The sequence below is a fragment of the Engraulis encrasicolus genome, chromosome 24, assembly GCF_034702125.1.
Source record: "Engraulis encrasicolus isolate BLACKSEA-1 chromosome 24, IST_EnEncr_1.0, whole genome shotgun sequence".
NCBI classification, from domain to species: Eukaryota; Metazoa; Chordata; class Actinopteri; order Clupeiformes; family Engraulidae; genus Engraulis; species Engraulis encrasicolus.
In genome coordinates this window covers 39,825,476-39,846,963 of record NC_085880.1, presented here as the reverse complement: position 1 = coordinate 39,846,963, position 21,488 = coordinate 39,825,476, and the positions used below count along the sequence as shown (strand labels likewise).

Sequence of the window (21,488 nt, the reverse complement as noted above, 5' to 3'; positions counted from 1 at the left end):
AGATGGAGAGAGAGAGACTGAGAGAGAGAGAGAGAGAATGCATGGAAAGGAATTAAGGGTAGGCGGGTGGGTCGATTGGAGAAGCAAGATGTGTGGTTTTGGGTCTAGGATACAACCCCCACCACCACCCCACCCAACCCCATACCACACAGAAATTCAAGAGGCTGAAGTTATGTGGCTGGCAGAGTTGCTGCTGCCCCATAAACCCACTGGGCTCCGCCTGGGTCGTGGCTGAGCTGTGGCTGAGCTGTGGCTGGGGCTCCCTGGCACAGAGGTCCTTGGGAAGCCCTGATTAACTGGGCCGGGAGAGCAAGGCCTTGCCTCTGGTACGGCTCCACGGTAACAGCCACAAAAAAAAGGTGCCTGCCTGCTCTGCCCTGCGGCTCTGTACACCGCTTTTCTCCATTTATTGTTGTAATAAATAAATAATCGTGGACGCTATCGCCGTCTGATTGAGAGGCATTTTCTCCCCCGAAATGCTGACGACCATTACCTCTCTGCTTTAGCCTCGTTTATTGGTCCATTAAAGCAGAAAACAACAACCGAAATGTATTAAATTGACTTAATTGTTGTTGTTGTCGGAAAGGCTGTGAAGATTGCGTGAGGCAAACAAATATCTTTTTATGGCAAAAAAATATTCCGAGAGCTCTAGGGAAGCATATTACGAATTGCGCCGATGAAAGGCTCTATGAATCAGTGCCAGCTGTTTGGAATGCTAATAACATTTTAAGCATTTTTAAAGCTTTTGAGCATTATTGGTCACTGTCTGTTGTGAGAGGCTCTGTGAGTTTGGCTCTCACTGCTTGGGGAATTACATCCATCATGACCACCATTTGTTAATTACTAATTACATGTTTAATTTTATGTTTCATCTACCTGTGTTGTGCATTAACACAGTCGAATAATATTTTTTGTATAGACTGTCGGCCGGCTTCTAATCCTGAATTTTTTTAGACTGCTATAAAGTTTCTGTTATTGCCCATAAATAAATCACAGGCGCACAACTTGATATGTTGGCGAAGTATTCGCACATGCACAAAAAATATTGTGATTTTGAGGCTGACTTACATTACAATACAAGACATAAAACAATCTACAGCCCAAGCTGTAGAGAGCAGTTTGATGCCATATCATGATTTCTTAAACATCACTGAGACAAAGTTGTCGGTGAGGAAAGGCATGAGTCATTGATGTGGGCAAACCGATATGGCCAGTGTTGCCAGATTGGGCGGTTGCCAGATTGGGCGGTTGCCCGTCCATTTAGTCTGCTTTGGACATTTGGGCGGGTTTTTCTGCAGATTTATGACCATAGAAATCAATGGAATTCAGTTCAAATTTTGTGGGATTTAGTGGTTCCAGGTTTTCAGCATTTTTGGGCTGGAAATCAAAAGTCTCGTCTGGCAACCTTGGACAGGACCGGGTGGTAGAACTTCAGAGATGGTGGAAGGTGCAGTACAGACAGAGCTGTTTGAAGGGCCCTTAACTTGGCTTGTCAGTTTCGGGTGCATCAGGGTGGTGCAAACCTAAGCTAATGCCGCTATTGTATGAATTAAATGGGTTTTTTTTATTATTTTTTTTATTTTTGTACAGAATTATCTAAAAGCATATTCATTGCTAGTAGATTAATTCCCCTTATTAATTAATGCATTTAGTTGATACAGTTGTGGTTGCGCTACCCTGATGTCTGCTACAAAAAAAAAATCAATGACCCGGGGTCAAATAATTTTTTTGCTGACGGCAGCTGACAAAGTTGTCAACCGTGAGGTTTGTGGCAGATGGGAGGCGTGGGAGGATTGATTGAGCGATTTGAAGGAGGAAAATATTTTCCGTGTGTTTGTGGTGCTGTAGATATTGTTATTGGGAGAGGGAGAGTGAGCCATTTTCTCAGTCGTGGTGGGGGAGGAAAATGAGGCGATAGGAGAGATAAACCGGCATCTGGATCGGCACTTTTATGCCATTTTATATCCACGGTACATGCTGTAAGAAAGGGATATCATATTATTCATATTATTCAGTGATGGGGAGAGTCTTGGATCTGCACTTTTATGCCATTTTATGTCCTCCCCGGAACATATTGTGAGAAATGGGTATCATTTTATTCATATTATTCAGCGATGGGTAGAGTCATGCAACATTTTCACATGTTGTATTTTGTTGGAACATTTGGCCATTTGCAAGTCACACAACCTTACATGTCAAATGTCTGATGTCTGAGGAAGGGCCGGGGTGGCCCGAAACGTCACATTAAAATGAAGTAAATGGGAGCATCGGTGTTGCGGTTTTTCCTTTTTTCATTTTTTCATTTTATGAACACAACCTTACATCTACAGCAATTATTCAGCATCCAGAATGACAAGACCGTGCCTAGACCTGCTAGCTCAGGAAGACAGTTATACTTATTATAATAGTATATAATATTATATTAGTAATTTAAAAATAATATTATTTAAGTAATATAATATTACTACTTATTAGTATAACGGTAACACTTTACTTTACGGATCGCTAATAAGGTGTTAATTTCATAGTAATTTCTCAGTAATTTCAGTCTAATTTTATGGTAATAACTGCTTGTTATTAGTAATAACAGCAAAATAACCATATGGTTTCCAGTGCAATTACACTATAATTTCTCATTAATAACAGCAAAAATAACCATACAGTTTCCAGTGCAATTATGCTGTAGTTTCTAGTTAATAGTAGGCTAATGGAAACAGCTACTGTGTCATCATAGTAGTTAGGTGGTAGGTATGCCAGTAACTAAACGGCATCAGCCGAAGTAGTTTCATACTAATTAGGCTACATCAAGGCCGTAATGTGCAATATTTCCTCTTCCTATGTTATTGCATAGAAACGACCACCCAAGCATCCTTGTATTATTTCTGCTTAATTACCTTGTAAACAATTGAGTAGTTATATGGAAATAAGATAGAATCAGGGCCGTAAAATGCATTATCACCTATTCCACTCAATTTTATGGAAATTACATATTTTCATGGTCTTAAAATGTCTTATTTCTTATTTCCACTCAATTACTTAGTTATTATCATTTTTAATACAATATAGACTAGCCTACTATGAAGTGATTCAAGTACACAGACAAACACATTGTGTGCAAAACTTTGTTTATTTTTCCAATCAGTTATGAGATTCATGTTCACTGATGTGAGGTTGTCAATCTGCCACCATCCAGAGGAAGTCCTGTGAACACAAACAAACAAACAGAGAAGTCAACTGCAAGACCGGTTTCACCACGTTTATTTTGTTTCATCAATTCACCATCGCTAAATTTGCTTCTGACATGCAGTACCATGTTAAATGCACGTTGTAAATCTTCCTCAGGCTGACATCGTTGCTGATTTACAAAGGTAAACTCTAGCTAGCACCTAGCTTCAGTCATTGAAAACATGGTGGGCAGAGCTAGCTAGAACTAGTGGTTTCCATTGTAAATGTACCTCTGTATGCCATTTCAGCACAAACACGGCTGATAAGACGTGTTTGCAATGCATACAGTTAAAATCCTTCAATGCTCAGAGAAAAAATGAAAGCAGGTTAAAGCTAGAACTACATTAAAAGTTCGTTGTCAGGAAGCTTACCTTGCCTGGCTCTGCTGCACTGAAGTTGAACTAGCTCGCGGTGGCGGCGAGTCCTGTTGTTGCTAGGCAACGAAAGTTTGGTTACTGCAGAACAGAAGCGTCTCAATCAGTATACTTCTGTACTTCAAGCACACTCGTTCTAGTTGTACGCTGCCCGCTCTGCTTGCAGTATGGCTCAGAGACGCTGACGTTGTTTAATTGAGTACACTGACACACAAGGGTGGAGTTTGAGACGTACAACAGAGTGCTCCTTTCGCACGCAGGCAGCAACCAGGGTAACTTTCAAGGTGAGCTAAAATGGTCTTGATGTTGATTTCATCCACCTTCAATCGTGGAATTACTTTAGCCTTATGCAAACATGTTTTATGAGTTAGTGTTAGGTTTATGTTTGTTCTGGAAATGAAACAGCATACAGAAGTACCTTTACAATGGAAACCACTAGCTAGCTCTGCCCACCATGTTTTCAATGACTGAAGCTAGGTGCTAGCTAGAGTTTGCCTTTGTAAATCAGCAACGATGTCAGCCTGAGGAAGATTTACAACGTGCATTTAACATGGTACTGCATTTCAGAAGCAAATTTAGCGATGGTGAATTGATAACATAACAAAATAAACGTGGTGAAACCGGTCTTGCAGTTGACTTCTCTGTTTGTTTGTTTGTGTTCACAGGACTTCCTCTGGATGGTGGCAGATTGACAACCTCACATCAGTGAACATGAATCTCATAACTGATTGGAAAAATAAACAAAGTTTTGCACACAATGTGTTTGTCTGTGTACTTGAATCACTTCATAGTAGGCTAGTCTATATTGTATTAAAAATGATAATAACTAAGTAATTGAGTGGAAATAAGAAATAAGACATTTTAAGACCATGAAAATATGTAATTTCCATAAAATTGAGTGGAATAGGTGATAATGCATTTTACGGCCCTGATTCTATCTTATTTCCATATAACTACTCAATTGTTTACAAGGTAATTAAGCAGAAATAATACAAGGATGCTTGGGTGGTCGTTTCTATGCAATAACATAGGAAGAGGAAATATTGCACATTACGGCCCTGATGTAGCCTAATTAGTATGAAACTACTTCGGCTGATGCCGTTTAGTTACTGGCATACCTACCACCTAACTACTATGATGACACAGTAGCTGTTTCCATTAGCCTACTATTAACTAGAAACTACAGCATAATTGCACTGGAAACTGTATGGTTATTTTTGCTGTTATTAATGAGAAATTATAGTGTAATTGCACTGGAAACCATATGGTTATTTTGCTGTTATTACTAATAACAAGCAGTTATTACCATAAAATTAGACTGAAATTACTGAGAAATTACTATGAAATTAACACCTTATTAGCGATCCGTAAAGTAAAGTGTTACCAGTATAACTTTTCCTCTACCTGATGACACCTTATTAGTATATAACATTATTATATTAGTAATATGAAATATTATATAAAATATATTACATAATATAAAATATTAGTAATGTAATATTAGTATAACTTCTGTGTCCATGTTTCCCTCCTGCAGGACTATGTCCTGATTGACAACACCGTACCAAGACTTACTGCTGTAACAGTACGATTATATAATGTTATTATATATAATATTATTACTTATTAATATAACTTCTCGTCTGTGTCCATGTCTCCCTCCTTTAGGACCATGCCCTGAGTGATGACACGGTGCTGAACAAGATCAACCTGGCCGAGCCTGAGGAGCACGAGCTGCCCGACCTCACCGCTGAGGAACAGGCAGTTATACTGGGCATCTGGTGAGATACACACACACACACACACAGACACAGACACAGACACAGACACAGACACAGACACAGACACAGACACAGACACAGACACACACACACACACACACACACACACACACACAGACACACACACACAGACACACACACACATACAGACACACACATACAGACAGACACAGACAGACAGACACAGACACACATACAGACAGACAGACAGACACACACATACAGACAGACAGACAGACACACACATACACACATACAGACACACACATACAGACAGACACAGACAGACACAGACAGACACACACACAGCTGAGGAACAGGCAGTTATACTGGGCATCTGGTGAGACACACACCGGATCACCACCAGAATTTAATCACTTGGTCATTGGGTCATTATCAACAAACCCACAGAGTTTCGTCCAAAAATGTTGATTAGTTTTTGAGTTATGCTGCTGACAGACAGACAAACAGACAAACGGTGTGTCGCGGCCCATGGCAAGAGGGCCTTGGCTGTAATCTACCTGTATCTGCGGGGGCCTTGTCCTGGTAAAGTTTGGGAACCCCTGATCTAGTCTAATGTGATGTGATGTTTACTCCAAAACTGCTTCGAGCTGTTGCGGCTGGTTGGGGACGGCAAAGGCAAGAGGGCCATTCACTCAGTTACAAGCTAACGATTTTGAGACGTTAAAGAAACTTCTGTCAGTCACTCACAATCCACTCTCCTTTTATCCAAATGACACTGGCTCGAGCTCATTCAAACATCAGGAGGTTTTGCATATATGACTGAACACACACACAGACACAGACAGACGCACACAGACACAGACAGACGCACACAGACACAGACAGACGCACACAGACACAGACAGACGCACACAGACACAGACAGACGCACACAGACACAGACAGACGCACACAGACAGACGCACACAGACAGACGCACACAGACAGACGCACACAGACAGACGCACACAGACAGACGCACACAGACAGATGCACACAGACAGACGCACAGACGCGCAGACGCACAGACGCGCACACGCACAAGCACAGACGCGCACACGCACAGACACAGACACAGACACAGACACACACAGGCACAGGCACACAGACACACAGACACAGACACACAGACACACACACACACACACACAGACACACAGACACACACACACACACACACACACACACACACACACACACACACACACACACACACACACACACACACACACACACACACACACACACACACACACACCTTTATGTGGATTGACAGATATACATTTATCATGGTACAGTGCTAATTTTGAATTTTCTGTTACACGCACACATGCACACACGCACACACATGCACACACACACACACTTCAATGCTCCCTCTCGCTTTAGTGTTGGCTCGATTACTCAGCTGCCTCTTTCTTTGCTCTCTGCGTATTGTCGCCTTTTCATTGCGTTACGGAATTGCATACCCCGGCTTCACAATGTACACATTTGTGCTGCCTGCAGAACTCATCATTCAACCGTCTCTGCGTACACACACACACACACACACTCACACACACTCACACACGCACACACCCCAGAGTCTCCCGGCTCAGAAACCACAACGCTGATATTTATGAGCGCACCTTATGTCCCAATATCAATATTTTTAGCGATAACAAAGGGTGATGTATTGTTAGCACAAGCTTTTGTCCTCCTCGTCCTGACAGCGAACAAATCACCCGCAGGCAGGGAGGCAGGGAGGCAGGCAGGCAGCCGCCTGCTCTCTCTCTCTCTCTCTCTCTCTCTCTCTCTCTCTCTCTCTCTCTCTCTCTCTCTCTCTCTCTCTCTCTCTCTCTCTCTCTCTCCATTCACCCCAGCAGCCGCAGTGAAATTACGACGCGAGGCCGAGGCGTCAAGACATAGCATCAAGATCTCCATTTCCCCCTGCTATTTGTCATGCAAGAGAATAGCTTATGTGCAGTAATTTGCGAGGGTGGGGAATTATTATAGCGCATTAGGACTCGGGTGGGGCATTAGAACTGTGGTGGGCTGAGGTGGGGGTGGGGTGAGTTTGGTTGTGGTGGTGGGAAGTGAATGCGACCTGCGGAACGCCAGGCCTCGATGGAAGTTATTTCTTTGACACACACATACAGACAGACATATACAGACTGCTCTTGGAGGGTTTAGATGAAAAATGTTTTTTTATTTTTATTTAATTATCTTGTTTTGTTATCCATATATCAATTATTCTGTACTCAAATGCCCGTTATGAAGCATTTCATTCATGTGTTTGGTTCAAGGCATATGTGAATGGTGGGATTCTGGTATGCGTGAGGGTCTGTGACGGTACTGACACAACTGTAGTTTGATTTGCACTTGTCTGCACTAGTTAAAAAAATGGGTAACACTTTTCAATAACGTGGTATTCACAGCTTTATAAACACTTTATTAACATTTAATAACAATTAACATTTAACAAAGCATTTACAAATGTTTGTAAATGAGTAATAACCAAACTATGACGGCACAGTGGAGTGGGAATCAACTTCTATTGTGTTAGTTTTATGTGGTTTCATGCCATCTGGTCTTTGGAGGACAACCTTCCAGGACTGCCACGACTGCGCTTTGTCTGCTGTGTTAACATAGTATTTCTTGCCCATTTATAAACATTTGTAAACATTTTCTTGATAATTAGTTCATTATTTGTAAAGTGGTTATAAAGGTCTGAATAGGACGTTATTGTAAAGAGTTACAAAAAAATGTTGCAGTTGAGCAAACGGACCTGGATAGTTTGCTTTCTCACAAGCATAGGTGTAGAATAGAATCAAAATTCTATTCAAAATTTAAAATCTATTCTATTCGACAATCAGCAAAATGCTGTGGGTGTAAAACCGTCTTTACGGTGCAAAGGTGTGATACTTATTTGGCAGAATACACTACGTGGAAATAAGGGGTGTAAACACTGATCAATATGTATCGAGGCATCGATCCAACGACCGACAATCGAATCAAATATTAGTATCGTGGGGCATTCCAAAGTATTTGGAAGGTGAAAAAGTGGATCGCACTCGGGTTCTTCTTTTCTGCTTTTTTTTATTTTTTATTATTTACATAGCAGCAGAAGTGTAGACAAAGGCTGTTGCCTTCGTCAGTATCTCCAAAGTATTGAAAATAATGAAATCGCTGGCCCCTGCCCAATGCTCTTGCTCCATATCATAAAAGAAGTGGAAAAGTAACTGGGAAGAAAAAAATCTAATCAAATCGTATCGTATCGTATTGTATTGTATTGTGGGGCATTTTTAAGTATATGGAGACTCTGATGTACACCCCCAGTGGAAATGGAGGGAGAACAGAAAAAAGGAAAGACACCAGAGGAAGACAGCTCCATTAGCTTGTGGCTACCTCGCTCATGCTAGTGCAGTCTACTGCAACTTTTGTTTGTGGGCCTGTCAGAGTGTGTGTGTGTGTGTGTGTGTGTGTGTGTGTGTGTGTATGTGTGTGTAAAAACATTAGAGTTGATATCTTGGGGGCATCAGGACCATTTACAGGCGTTTTGATTATGCCTCTTTTAGTGTGTGTGTGTGTGTGTGTGTGTGTGTGTGTGTGTGTGTGTGTGTGTGTGTGTGTGTGTGTGTGTGTGTGTGTGTGTGTGTGTGTGTGTGTGTGTGTGTGTGTGTGTGTGTGTGTGTGTGTCTGTGTCTGTGTCTGTGTCTGTGTCTGTGTGTGTGTGTGTGTGTGTGTGACACAAAGGAAAACATCAGAGAAGTGTGTGTGTGTGTGTGTGTGTGTGTGTGTGTGTGCGTGGGAGCGTGTGTGTGTGTGTGACACAAAGGAAAACATCAGAAAACTGTATGTGTTTGTGTTTGTGTGTGTGTGTGTGTGTGTGTGTAAGTGTGAGCGTGTGTCTTGTGTCTGTGAGTGTAGGTCAGTGGGTGTGTCGGCGTGAGTTTACGCGCTCCTGAGCTTTCTTTATGAATTATTTTTCAGGCTGCCCCTTGCGCGTGTTACAGATTCGGTTTTTAAAGGTCTACTTGTCATGGTCTTGGCCCGCAGCTTTTTATGGGGATGGTTTTAGCAGGGTTTTTGGAAGCACTTTAACGCTGATCGAAAAAAGAGGGAGCAACCTCCACCCTCTGTATTTTTTTTTCTTTCCTCAATAAAAAAAAGCAACAACCAAGCTCAGAAAGACAGAGTTTCAGGGTTTATTTTTTTATTTATTTTTTTTTTTCATAATCCCACAACCTTAGAGCAGCCTAGCGGTTGGTTTTTGTTATCGCCAGTGTTATTGCTGCTTCATATAGTACATCACAGCTGTTAATGGTGTTCAGGTTTACTGCCCTCTCCCCTCGCGTCGAAGGCTAGTGTTTGGTGCCCTGTTCACCTGCCTTCTAGAGTGTGTGCATGCGTGTGTGTGTGTTTGCGTGTTTGTGTGCGTTTGCGTGTGTGTGCGTTTGCGTGTGTGTGTGTTTGCGTGTGTGTGCGTTTGCGTGTGTGTGTCCATTTGCGCGTGTGTGCGCGTTGGCGTGTGTGCGCGCGTTTGTGCATGGCTGTATGTGCGCGTATGTGTGTGCGTGCGTTTGTGTGCATATTGCGTGTATTGTATGTGTGTGTGTTGGCGTGTATTGTGGATGTTTTAATGGCTTTGGTGGGGCAAAGAGGTCATGAGAAAGGCAAGAGCCGGTGCTGAAGTGGATTGATAGGATAATACTACATTGTTGATACGATGCGATACGATTCGCGATATATTGATACATTTGAATTATTATTCATACCCCTACAGGTGACTAACTTCTGCTCGGGCCCACGGACTACACCTGTGATGCATGACTTGAGACCTTTGTAATGTGTGGATTTCTCTAGCCTGGTTATCATCGACTTTCAAATCTCTTCGAGACTTGGTCTGACCAAGAGCATAACAATTAACATTTCCCAAACGGTATGGTTGACCCACCTCTCTTAGTTTGCTAATGGTTGTTTGCTCCCTGACAAAAGTGGGAGGAGTTCCTGTTCTTTCGGGAGCTCAGAATCATGTTTGTGTTGCTCATGACCTGACTGGTAAAAGGTGTGGCGTGACTAGGATGGCAAGGCCTGGCTAGGATTTCCCAGCCTCAGTTAGCGCGTTCAGGCCGACTGAGAACAGTGCTGGAGCCCGTTCCCGCACCTAACAATGTAGTACAGTTACAGTTACTGCATCCTCATGTGGGTTTCTTTTCTCAACAGTAAACTACGCAGAGCTTTACACAGTGAACTACACAGCCCTTTACAAGGGGAACTAAGGAAGAAGTTGCCAAAGACTCTTAAGATCATAATGCCACACTGCATTAAAGCATTGTATTTTTTGTTCCCTCTCTCTCTCTCTCTCTCTCTCTCTCTCTCTCTCTCTGTCTATCTCTCTCTCTCTCTGTCTCTCGCTTGCTCTCTTTCTTTCGTTGCTTTCTCTTTCTCTCTCTCTCGCTCTCTCTTGCTTTCTCTCACTCTCTCTCACGCTTGCTTTTTTGCTTGGTCTCTCTCTCTCTCTTTCTCTTTCTGTCTCTCTCTCACTTGCCCAAGCTCTCTCTTTCTCTCTCTCTCTCTCTCTCTCTCTCTCTCTCTGTCTCTCTCACTCGTTCACTCGTTCTCCCTTGTGCTTAAGCTCTCATTCTGCCTGTCTTGCATCACTCCATCTTTTAGTTCTTGCCTATCATCTTCTGTATGCTTCTCTTATCTCCCCCCTCAAAAATATTCCTGATAAGTTGTCTCAGGGAAATGCCCCAAAAAATAGTAAAAATAGTATTTGGGCAGCAAACCATAGCACTGTCTTCCCCATAGAAGTAGGCGGTGAAACAAACTTATCCTGGCCTTACCTCTCCCAACACCTTCTATCCATGACTGTAGTGCCCTTGAGCAAGGCACCTTAACCCTACATGGCTTCAGGGACTGTAACCAATACATTGTAATGCCTCCAAGTCGCTTTGGATGAAAGTGTCAGATAAGTGTAATGTAATGTAAGTAAGGGATAATTGACGACACGGTGTGCGTATAACAGGAAAAATAATGCACACCAGGTGGTGATGCGACCACGACGCGAAGCGGAGTGGCCGTTACACCTCGGTGTGCATTATTTTTCCTGTTATACGCACACCGTGAAGTCAATTATCCCGCTTATACCACGGTTGCCACACTGTCTGAAATTTATTTGAGGCATTATTTCGATGCTATAATGGCTAAAACAAAGGTTTTCTGTAGAACTAATTCCTTCCGCCACAAGAAGCTTCTTTTCATAACTTTCTGGCGAACTGCCGTTGCTAATTCTAAATTGAAGGTTGCTACGGCCAAGACACCGTTGATAGTTCTATCGCATTCGGTTGTCAAGTCAAGAGCCAGTCGTTAATTCTATCGCATTTGGTTGTCAAGTCAGTCGCCTCAATGTTCTACCCATTCGATATATGGGCGCGTCTGACTTGCCCACTAGACCATGCTACAGTTGGCATGATTTCTACACATGTACAGATCTCAATAGATTAAAAAAATACCCCGCGCATCTTGGCGACATTCTAACTGCCTCACCTCGCCATTAACTTCATCAAAACAGGCACCTCGCCAATGTGCTCTCCTCCCATAGGAAACTCCCCTTGATTTATTTTCCACTGCGTTCCCATAGTTAAGCCTATTGATCCGAAAATATCCCATACTTTTCACAAGTTACGCTACTCTCTCAACTGATAAACGCTACAACCGCAGGAAACATCTCCTCTCGTGGGGAAGAAACGCCCACGTGAAACGGGCGTCCCTTTGCGCAGGGAATCTCTCTCTCTCTCTCTCTCTCTCTCTCTCTCTCTCTCTCTCTCTCTCTCTATCACAAAGTTGACAGAGTGATGGTCAGTTGGGAGAAATAAACATGTTTCAAATTTGATTAGGCCTACTAAGATTTGCTCCAGATTCACTATACATTGCTGGTGTTTCCAGACGCGCGGTGCCACATGTGTCACTTCAGCGCGTAATGCTTGCAACTTTTTTGTGTGTAATTTATGAACGTGCGTGCCTTGGCGCATTGATACACTGGAGTTATGCGGTCAGAAAAGTGACCTAATAGTGGGACTACTTCAGGTGTGCATATATAGACAGTTAATCAATACCCAATTTAGCGCGTCACAATGGGAGATTCCAGACTGCCGTGGTATAAACATAATGGAGACCACTGCACCACTGCACCTCACCTACCTTGGATAGCATGAGCCAGGATTGGAGGGGTTGGGTTGTGTTGCAGGCAGTGACCTCCAGGGCTTGACACTGGCACCTGCCAACCGGCCAAACGCTGGCAAAACTTGGCTGTGGCCGGTAACAATTTCAGTGTCACTAGCCAATTTGGCAGGTAGCTTATTCTATGGTATGCTATATCAGAATAGCGTATATTCTGCACTTTGCCCCTTGTATATACATTTTTCAGGTCAGTTTCTCAGTTTCAATTTTATTGTTTTATTTCCATGTAGAAAGCCATGCACTCATCTTCTTGCTTTAAGCACCTCATCTTCTGAGGTTAGAGGCACAGCATCATGATAAGAAAAGAAATCAAATTTATGGCTAGTACAGTAGCTGGATGGCTATTGACTCTGGAAAACCGCTAGCCACTGTGGCCGGCAAGCGATAAAGTTAATGTCAAGCCCTGGTGACCTCGAGAGGTGTACTGCCCTACAAAGGCAAAATGCAGGTACTACGCAATAGGGGTGCAACGGATCAAAAAACTCACTGTTCGGATCGTTCCTCGGATCATGAGACACGGATCGGATCATTTTTCGGATCAGCAATTAAAAAAAAATAAAAAAATGTTGTTTATTAACAACTTAAATGACCGAACAATGAACCAGGGAAATAAAAACTGTAGCTTACCCTCGTTACATATTGACGGCATGAAATGTGCGTTTTGAAAGGCTGTGGAAATTAGACACTGGAACATAATAAATGACGGTAGACACAGTTGCAACGCTAGGTAAAAGATATGGCAAATGGGGGTGATTATTGACTGAATAATGAACCAGGGAAATAAAATCAGTACGGAAAATGGATGGAGCTGAAACATTCTCCCTTTAGGCCTAGGCCTATTACATGCACATTCCATGTAATTAAGTATCCGCATTAAAATGATACCGCTGCAAATACGTGGCCATGGCAGATGTGCTTCCACTGTTGTGTGGCTCTCTTGTGCCACAGTGCCTACACACAGTCACAATTTTATCCACCAAAATATTTCCTTCACCATTAATGTTCACAGGGAAGCCGAAATGCTCCCAAACACATTTGAATGACGCGGGTCGTTCGAGCTCCTCCGTTCCTCCGCTCGCCATGATCACGCTGTGTGTGGAGTGGACTGAACATGCGCACAATTTCATAAATCCATCCGCGGACCATGTGTGTGCCGAACTGAAATGATTGCTCCGAACGGATCACGGATCAATGATGATTCCGTTGCACCACTACTACGCAAACAGTGAAACTGAGATAAAAGGCCTTTAAAGAGACACTGTGCAGGAAATGGTCAAAAAGGGTACTGCAACTATGCTGCTCATTGAAACTGGGCTGCCAATTGCCAAATTCGATCTTTACATGATAGTTTTCTAAGTAATAAACAAATAGTTTCTAGTATGGTCCAAGTAGAGTCATTTTTGCAGCTAAAAATGGCTATTTTTGGAAATTCAAAATGGCGGACCATGGAGGAGATCCCCCTTTTCATGTATGAAAAGTGCAATTTTCCCAGTCATAACGAATACTTAGAATTGATGGTGGTTGTAAGTATTCATGAAAAAGGTAACATTAACATTAACATGGGCAGCATGAATTCTGGAAATAAACAACTAAAAATGTCACACAGTGTCCCTTTAAAGCAGGGGTGCTCAATAGGTCGATCGCGATCGACTAGGCAGCATTGGTAGATCGTAGGAGGACACTTAAAAAAAAAAAAAAAAAAAAAAAAAAAAAAAAAGTTCCCTATGGATACCCAGGATCTGACAGGCTAACTCCAGGCGTCTACACTGCCCTACACTGTATGGTATAGCCTACCATAAACACAACGACGTCTTCAGATAAGGAGGATAACTGTCAAGCGCCACACTCAAACTCTTCATAAGTCATAACATCGGAGCACAAAAAAATAGGACGGCATGAGACGTTTGCCGATACCGTGCGCTATATGTTCAGTTAGTAGCCTACAGGCAGCGTCACCGCTCAAAAGAAACAGCCAGAGAAGAAAACAACCGCCCGAACACCGGCAATCCCCTGATTTCCCCCCCTTTTAAACAATGCTCTGAGAAGTGCAGGCAAGATGCAACTCCCGCATTGAGCGTGGAGTTGGCTACTTCGATTAGATTTCATAGGCACGCGTGCGAGGGGAGAGTGAATGATGTGTGCCTGTTTAACCTGAGTGCAGGCGCGTCTTTTCAAATGGTCTGTTCAGCGCGGCCGCTAGACAGAGAGCGCGATTTTCGGTCCATTCAGTAGATGTCTCCTTGTTTATTTTTTGGAACTAGGGATGTCTGTAACGTCCACGAAGACAATATCATCCACGTGAAAACGCCAAACGCCCGCAAACCGCTGTTCTGTCTACTTCTCACAGCGGCATTAAAAAGTCCTCCACGAAATCCCAAACCAACAACCCTTCAAATAGGTGACAGCAAGCATGCACACATGAAATAACACTTCAGGGAGGGAGAAAATAGCTCTGCACTCATATTAAAGTGAAAAGGGGATTACATAAAATCTGTCCAAAAACCAAGAGGGCACATCAATAACTTCATTAATATTATGTTCATTTATGAAAATTACATTTATCATAAACTTGATAGCCTACTATGATCTCCCTTTGTGATCAAAAACAGGCGTAATTTACAGTAGGCCTAAATAAGGTCTGTATGAGGTTGTTATTCACCGCTGATTCACCTTTCATTATTATTGATGTGTAGGCCTATATAGGCCTACAAATACATTTTCATATTGTGTTAAAATTGCATTTCTAACAGCTGTATTTTCAAATGTTCTCCCCCGAACCCCCAGTAGATCACTTCCACACACCCATCTCAATAAGTAGCTCACATGTTGAAAAAGTCTGAGCACCCCTGCTTTAAAGCCTTTGGTATTAGGTTGGAAATTGTAGTCGCTGCACATTTGACATAGCACACACATGGACCACAAGTCTTTGCCCCAAGATGAAGGAGGTGCAATGAAGACCGATTTCAGTCTAACGTCAATTTTGCTGCATTTTGCTTTTGCAAAGCAGTGTAGTGTAGGTGGCTCAAGGGCTTTTTCCTCCCTTGCCATCACAGGGCTGAACGTTAAGCTTTTTCACTAGAAGCACAGGTGCTCCTAAATTAAAAAATTTAGGAGCACGGATAAAACTTTAGGAGCACAGATACAAATTTAGGAGCACTCTAAAAATGTCGTGACACTTTTGTTATGGGGGGGGGGGGGTAGGGGGGGGGGGGGGGGGGGGGGGGGGGGTGGGGTGGGGGGGGGGGGGGGGTTGTGGTAAATACTGTGCTTTTTGTGCTCATTGCTTGTTTCTTCATCTTCATGCACAATGGCCTCAAGGCTATATGTCAGTGTTTTTTTCCAACACTGGGGTCACCTGGAATTCCAATGGGCTCCCCTGAAATGTCTAGGTGTGAAATAAAAAACTGTAGTCTTATACTGTCAGAAATATCCACTGTTTTTTTATAGCCAGCAAGTTTTCTCAGTCATGGTTTTGGTTGTGAAAAAATGTGGTCCCAAAAGTTCAGGATAAAATGGTCCCAGTGCAAAAAGTGTTGGGAACCACTGCTATATGCCATAAATCACAGTTCCCATTACTATTACTATTATTAGGCCTATTATTATTATTATTGTTATTATTATTATTATTAGGCTATAACTTCGTGATGAAAAGCATGTAAATCGTATGCTTGCTGAACTAGATTGACTAAATCTTAAACATAGCTTACAACACGTTAATCCAACGGGCTTTATTATAGCCTAGTTTTTGTTTCCTCAAACGCATGGGTTGGAACGGTGTGAAATGAAACTGGGAGCAGCAAAAATATCTCACTGTGTTGGCTGCTCTTTTTGATAGCCTACAGCACCGGTAGCTACTGGACCAACTAGACTTTAAATTTGCGCGCACTGCACACTACTTGTGAATGCTCCTCGAACTATATTTTGACTTGATTACTTTGATTGCGATTGCATTTTTTTGCGAAGTCATTGCGAAGACAGCGGTTTGGGAAACGCCAAAACAGCTCAAACAACGACGTCCTTTAAACCACATGAGCTAGCAAACCGAGTGGCCATTTCACTATCGGATCCAAGAGGTTTCCTGTTAGCAATGCAAACTCCCGCATTTGAACGTTTTAAACAGCAGTCCATTTCGAAAAGCTGTAAGAAGTGTTGGCTCAGAACATCCGACTGGGAGATGAGGCATGCGCGCTTTGTAACTGTTGCCACCAGGGATCTGTGCGAAGCGATTCTGTTTTTTTTTCTTTTTTTTCTGAGCTACGGGAGCAGAGATGGCTCAATCTTAGCCAACACGGAATTCAAGCAACATTGACCGTCTTTTTTGAAGTGCGTTCCCAATGGAGTTTGATGCTGTCTATCAGACAGGCTGTGGAAAAAATGAGCAGCTCTCACAATCATGCACTCGAACTCAGAAGCAAAATGCGAATGAAAGGGTTGAATGCATACTCGTACAGGTGCGCCCGTTTTATTTTTCTTTCTCGCACAGTCAAAATTTTAGGCTCAATATGCGACCAATTGGTCTTAATGTACAGCCCTGCCTTAGGTCACATTATTTTCTATTGTCGTGCTGTGTTGGGAGGCTGTGCACCCCTCCCCACCCGCCCCCAGCACCTTGCTGCTGCCGCTACTGCTGCTGCTGCTGATGGAAGTGCCAGGTTAAAAGCCTACAGTGTGTGACCCCCCGTGCTCCCACAACACTTTCTTATCGTACCCTTTTACAATGTGCGGCTATCATAAACCTACAAGGCCTTGCCATTACAAAAAGAGCAGTGGAAGGCCGGAGATGGATGGTCTATGCGCAAGGACAACACACTGCTGTCTTTTTGAACTGTAGTGTTATGGAAAGGCCATCTAGCCTTAGCCATGACTCTATCGGTGGGGCACTTCGCTGTTGTGCTGGCGACCCACCCGGGTTCGATTCCGGCCCGCGTTCTGTGCCGATCCTTATCGACATCTCTCTTCCATTCGTTTCCTGTCACTCCTTCACTGTTCTGTCATATATAATGAAGTCATAAAAAACAAGCAAAAAACAACAAACAAACAATGAACAAGGCCGTTTGTAGTTTTATCCTTTCTTTACAAGTCTTGATGGGGCACAGTTGTTAAAATTATTTTAAAAAAGTATTTTGCATTTATTCCTTCACAAAATGGGCTGAAGAGTCAAGGTAAATGTAACTAGCCTAAGAGGAATAACAGTCAAATTGCAACATATGAAAAAATGTTTCTTAGGTAGACAATTTCAGAATCAGCTCCTTAAAATAATATATCCAAATCTTATTAATTGAACAATCTTCTGTTATCCATAGGGGTACCGGCTTTCCTGATTCTTCTCATTTGGTATGAACATTGAGTGCCACATCACTACCGCAAACAGTGAACCCATTGACCAGATATTTCGGACTTGGCGCTGCCGTGTAATTAAACAAGCCCACACTTTCCCATGTCCTTCATCACTTCCCATGTCCTTCATCGTCTTCCCATGTCCTTCATCGTCTCGTCTGGCGCTCCTGTGAATTGCGGCGGCTACTGGTTTTCCTCGACGTCTTTGTGGAATGGAAAACCTCTCGCCCTACTCACTACACCCTTCTCACGCTCATAACTCTTACAAACTTCTCCATCCCTTGAGCTCTTGAGGTCAATGCTTTCCCCTACAAAGGGAAAGTGCAGTAACATGTTTTGGCCAAATTGACTGAAATTGACTGAATATGTTCTTCATATAACACCTCCTTTATCTTGTGCCAAAGCCTTATGTGTGTCCCAAATGTGTCCCGTGTTAGAGACATTGCAAACCTCTCGGCCTACTACACTCTCACTTTCATAACCCTGGCAACCCTCTCAAAAACCCTGCTCTTGAGGTCAATGTATCTGGTCTCCCAGTGGCTGCATTCACACACAGTCCCAGCCCAGGGGTGGACATTATTTTTTTTCCCCCACCAGTCACTGTGGCAGGTAGATTTTAAAATATACCAGTCACTAGCTATTTTTACCACTAAAAGTGACTGGTGGGTTGAAAAATTTACCCGTCAGCCCTGAAATTTACCCGTCCTTGGCGGGTGGATGGGTGCTTATTTCCAACCCTGATCCCGCGTTTGGTCAACATAGCTATTGCCGACACTCTGATGGCTCTGAGAGACAAATTGCAGGCGTGGAGCAATTAGCACAACATAATTACTGTGGGCCTGAGGGTGTAATTGACTTGAATGATGGTTAAGGATGGACTAAGTGGCGGTCCCATGAGAAGAGGAGGAGGAGGAGGAGGAGGAGGAGGAGGAGGGGAGTGAGAAGGAAAAGGAAACTAAAACATGGAAAAGAACACGAGGAGAGTATCGTGGTCATTTCCACAGCTGCAGAGAGAGGAGGTCTCACCTGTCCCGGAGGCGATATTTACCTGTCAGTAAAGCAATGTTTCTGCTGCTTTACTTTTGCCCAGAACAGCGAAATAAGCAAGGTATTGGCAAAATTTATTGCGAAATTGGGCCCAGACCAATGCCATCCCTAAATCTAGCCTGTCACAGGGCGTTGTGAGCTGCCTTGAAGTTCAACCAATCAGAAGCAGAGTTTGGCTATCTGTGGTTTCTGCATGCTAGAAAAAAAAAATAAAGTAGCGTCCCAGAGACTGGAGTCTGGTTGTCATGGCAAACCATTCCACTTCTCATCACGCCTCTTGCAACACCCTGAAAAGTGGACTGCGGAAAGCATCGGTGTCGTCAAGTTGAGAATGCTATTAAGAATGTGCCGTTACTAGGTGACTGAGGCCCTGGTTGTCATGGAACCTGATGCACTTAGCCTTTGGCCTTGGCTGTGAGTTCCGACGTGTCGGATGTTTCCGCATCAATCACTCACCTGCGTGCGCGTGTGTGTGTGTGTTTGCGTCTGCCTGTGTGTGTCTGTGCCTCTGCGTGTGTGTGTGTGTGTGCCTCTGCGTGCATGCGTGCGTGCATGCGTTGCACTCTATTTTGGCGAGCAACTGATTTCCCATCTGCACTTGAATAACCCCATGCCCATCGCTACCTCTTCCCCCATTGGCCATTTTGAACCCTTGCTAAAATGCCCCACAGCATGTGGCTCCATTGGCGGCTCAGGTGGTAGAGGAGTCTGATCGGCTAACAGAGGGTTGCAAGTGAGAGCCCCACTCCGCCTTACCCCATTGATGTGTCCCTGAGCAACATACTTAATCCTAAATTGCTCCTGGTGACACAGTGGTACCCTGTGTGTGAATGTGAGGTATAGAGTGTAGAGCGCTTTGAGTGTTTGAAGGAGTGGAAAGGCGCTTTATAAGTAAATGCAGTCCATTTACAATTTACCATTGCGTGAGAGGCCCCTGATCTGTGAACTGCAGTGCAGTGCTGTGCAGACGCGGTCAGGGTTGCACCCCAAATTTCAGCTGATTTCCCCCTCTGCACTTGAATAACCTCATGCACATCGCTGCCCCTTCCTGCATTGGCCATTTTCTACCTTTGCTACAATGCACCACAGCATGTGTTTAGTAGAGATGTACAGGATCCAAGATCCGGTTCCGGATCCGGCAGGATAATAGAGTTTTTCAGACTATCCGGATCCGGCAGGATCTTAAGCAGTGGATCCGGTATCCGGCAGTAACCTAAAAATCAGGATCTGGGACATCTCTACTTTTTACGTAGCCTAGAATTTTCAGTCAGTCCAAACAGCGAAGCGGCCATTGAAGGCAGTGTGGCAGTAAGACAATGAGTCTTAAAAATAGTTTGCACCAACGTAATAAAAAGGGCCCACGTGTGCGAGTTGGCTATGTGTTTCAACCCTTTCGTAGGATCCGGTATCCGGGTCCGGATCCGGCAGGATCTTAAACAGTGGATCCGGTATCCGGCAGGATCCTAAAAATCAGGATCCGGTGCATCTCTAGTGGTTAGCTCCATTGGCTTGTGGGGCCCCTGATCTGGAACTGCAGTGCAGTGCAGGCGTGGTCAGGGGTCGCGTCCCGAATTTCAGCTGATTTCCCCTCTGGACTTCAATAACCCTTCCTGCATTGGCTATTTTCTACCTTTGCTACAATGCACCACAGCATGTGGCTGGCCTGGTCTGGCCTGGACCCCAGGAAGAGTAGCTGGGTCTGCGCCCTGCATTGGCCATTTTACACCTTTGCTACAATGCACCACAGCATGTGGTTAGCTCCATTGGCGTGAGGGGCCCCTGATCTGGAACTGCACTGCAGTGCAGTGCAGGCGTGGTCAGGGGTCGTGTCCCGAATTTCAGACCCAGACAGTAAAAGAGGAGAAGAAGAGGAGACGACTTCAAAAGTTTCCCATAATCCCCTCTGCACTGCAGTGTTCCGAGCGAATAAGCAGCTAAACAGCTTGTGGTGCTCAGAACAGTAGAGCGGATTTTTTAAGCTGAGGTTTGTGTGTGCTGTCAGAAGTACACCTGAGCTTTTGTACTTCCCAAGCCAAGGCTGGATTTGTCTGGTACCAAAAAAGCTGCCCTTGTCTCGTCTCGTCTCGTCTCGTCTCGTCTCGTCTCGTCTCATCTCGTCTCGTCTCGTCTCGTTCATTGTTATTCCTCACTTCCGTGTGCCAACTGATTAGAGCTCAGCTCGCCCCTCGGATGTCAATGGTCTTTTGCCAAATCTTGCTTGCTTGCACCCTGCCAAGTTAAATGTCGGTTGGTTGCTACTGTTGCTTTCCTGCATCCGTGCCAATCCTCCACCTTAGGATTCACTTCTGTTTATTTTTTTCTCTCTTAAGGTCCACTTCATCACCGCACTTCACCCCCCCCCTCCTCTCAAAGCAAGATTTGAGACCCAGGATACTTAATGGGAGTGATCTTGCTTTCTTTTTTGGCTTTTATGACTTTATTTGTGACAGGATAGTTGAGAGAGACAGGAATCGATTGGGGAGTGAAAAAAAAAGAG

The 21,488-nt window shown here is 43.8% G+C and overlaps 1 protein-coding gene across 2 annotated transcripts in view; it reads left to right on the top strand.

Moving 5' to 3' along the window:
* The window catches only part of ttc27 (tetratricopeptide repeat domain 27), a 291,191-nt gene that overhangs the window by 96,483 nt on the left and 173,220 nt on the right, over window positions 1-21,488 (top strand). For both annotated transcript variants that reach the window (XM_063191498.1, XM_063191499.1), the window contains exon 8: window positions 5,268-5,380. In XM_063191498.1, coding sequence (XP_063047568.1) covers window positions 5,268-5,380 — 113 coding nt within the window. The remainder of the gene's footprint in view (window positions 1-5,267; window positions 5,381-21,488) is intronic.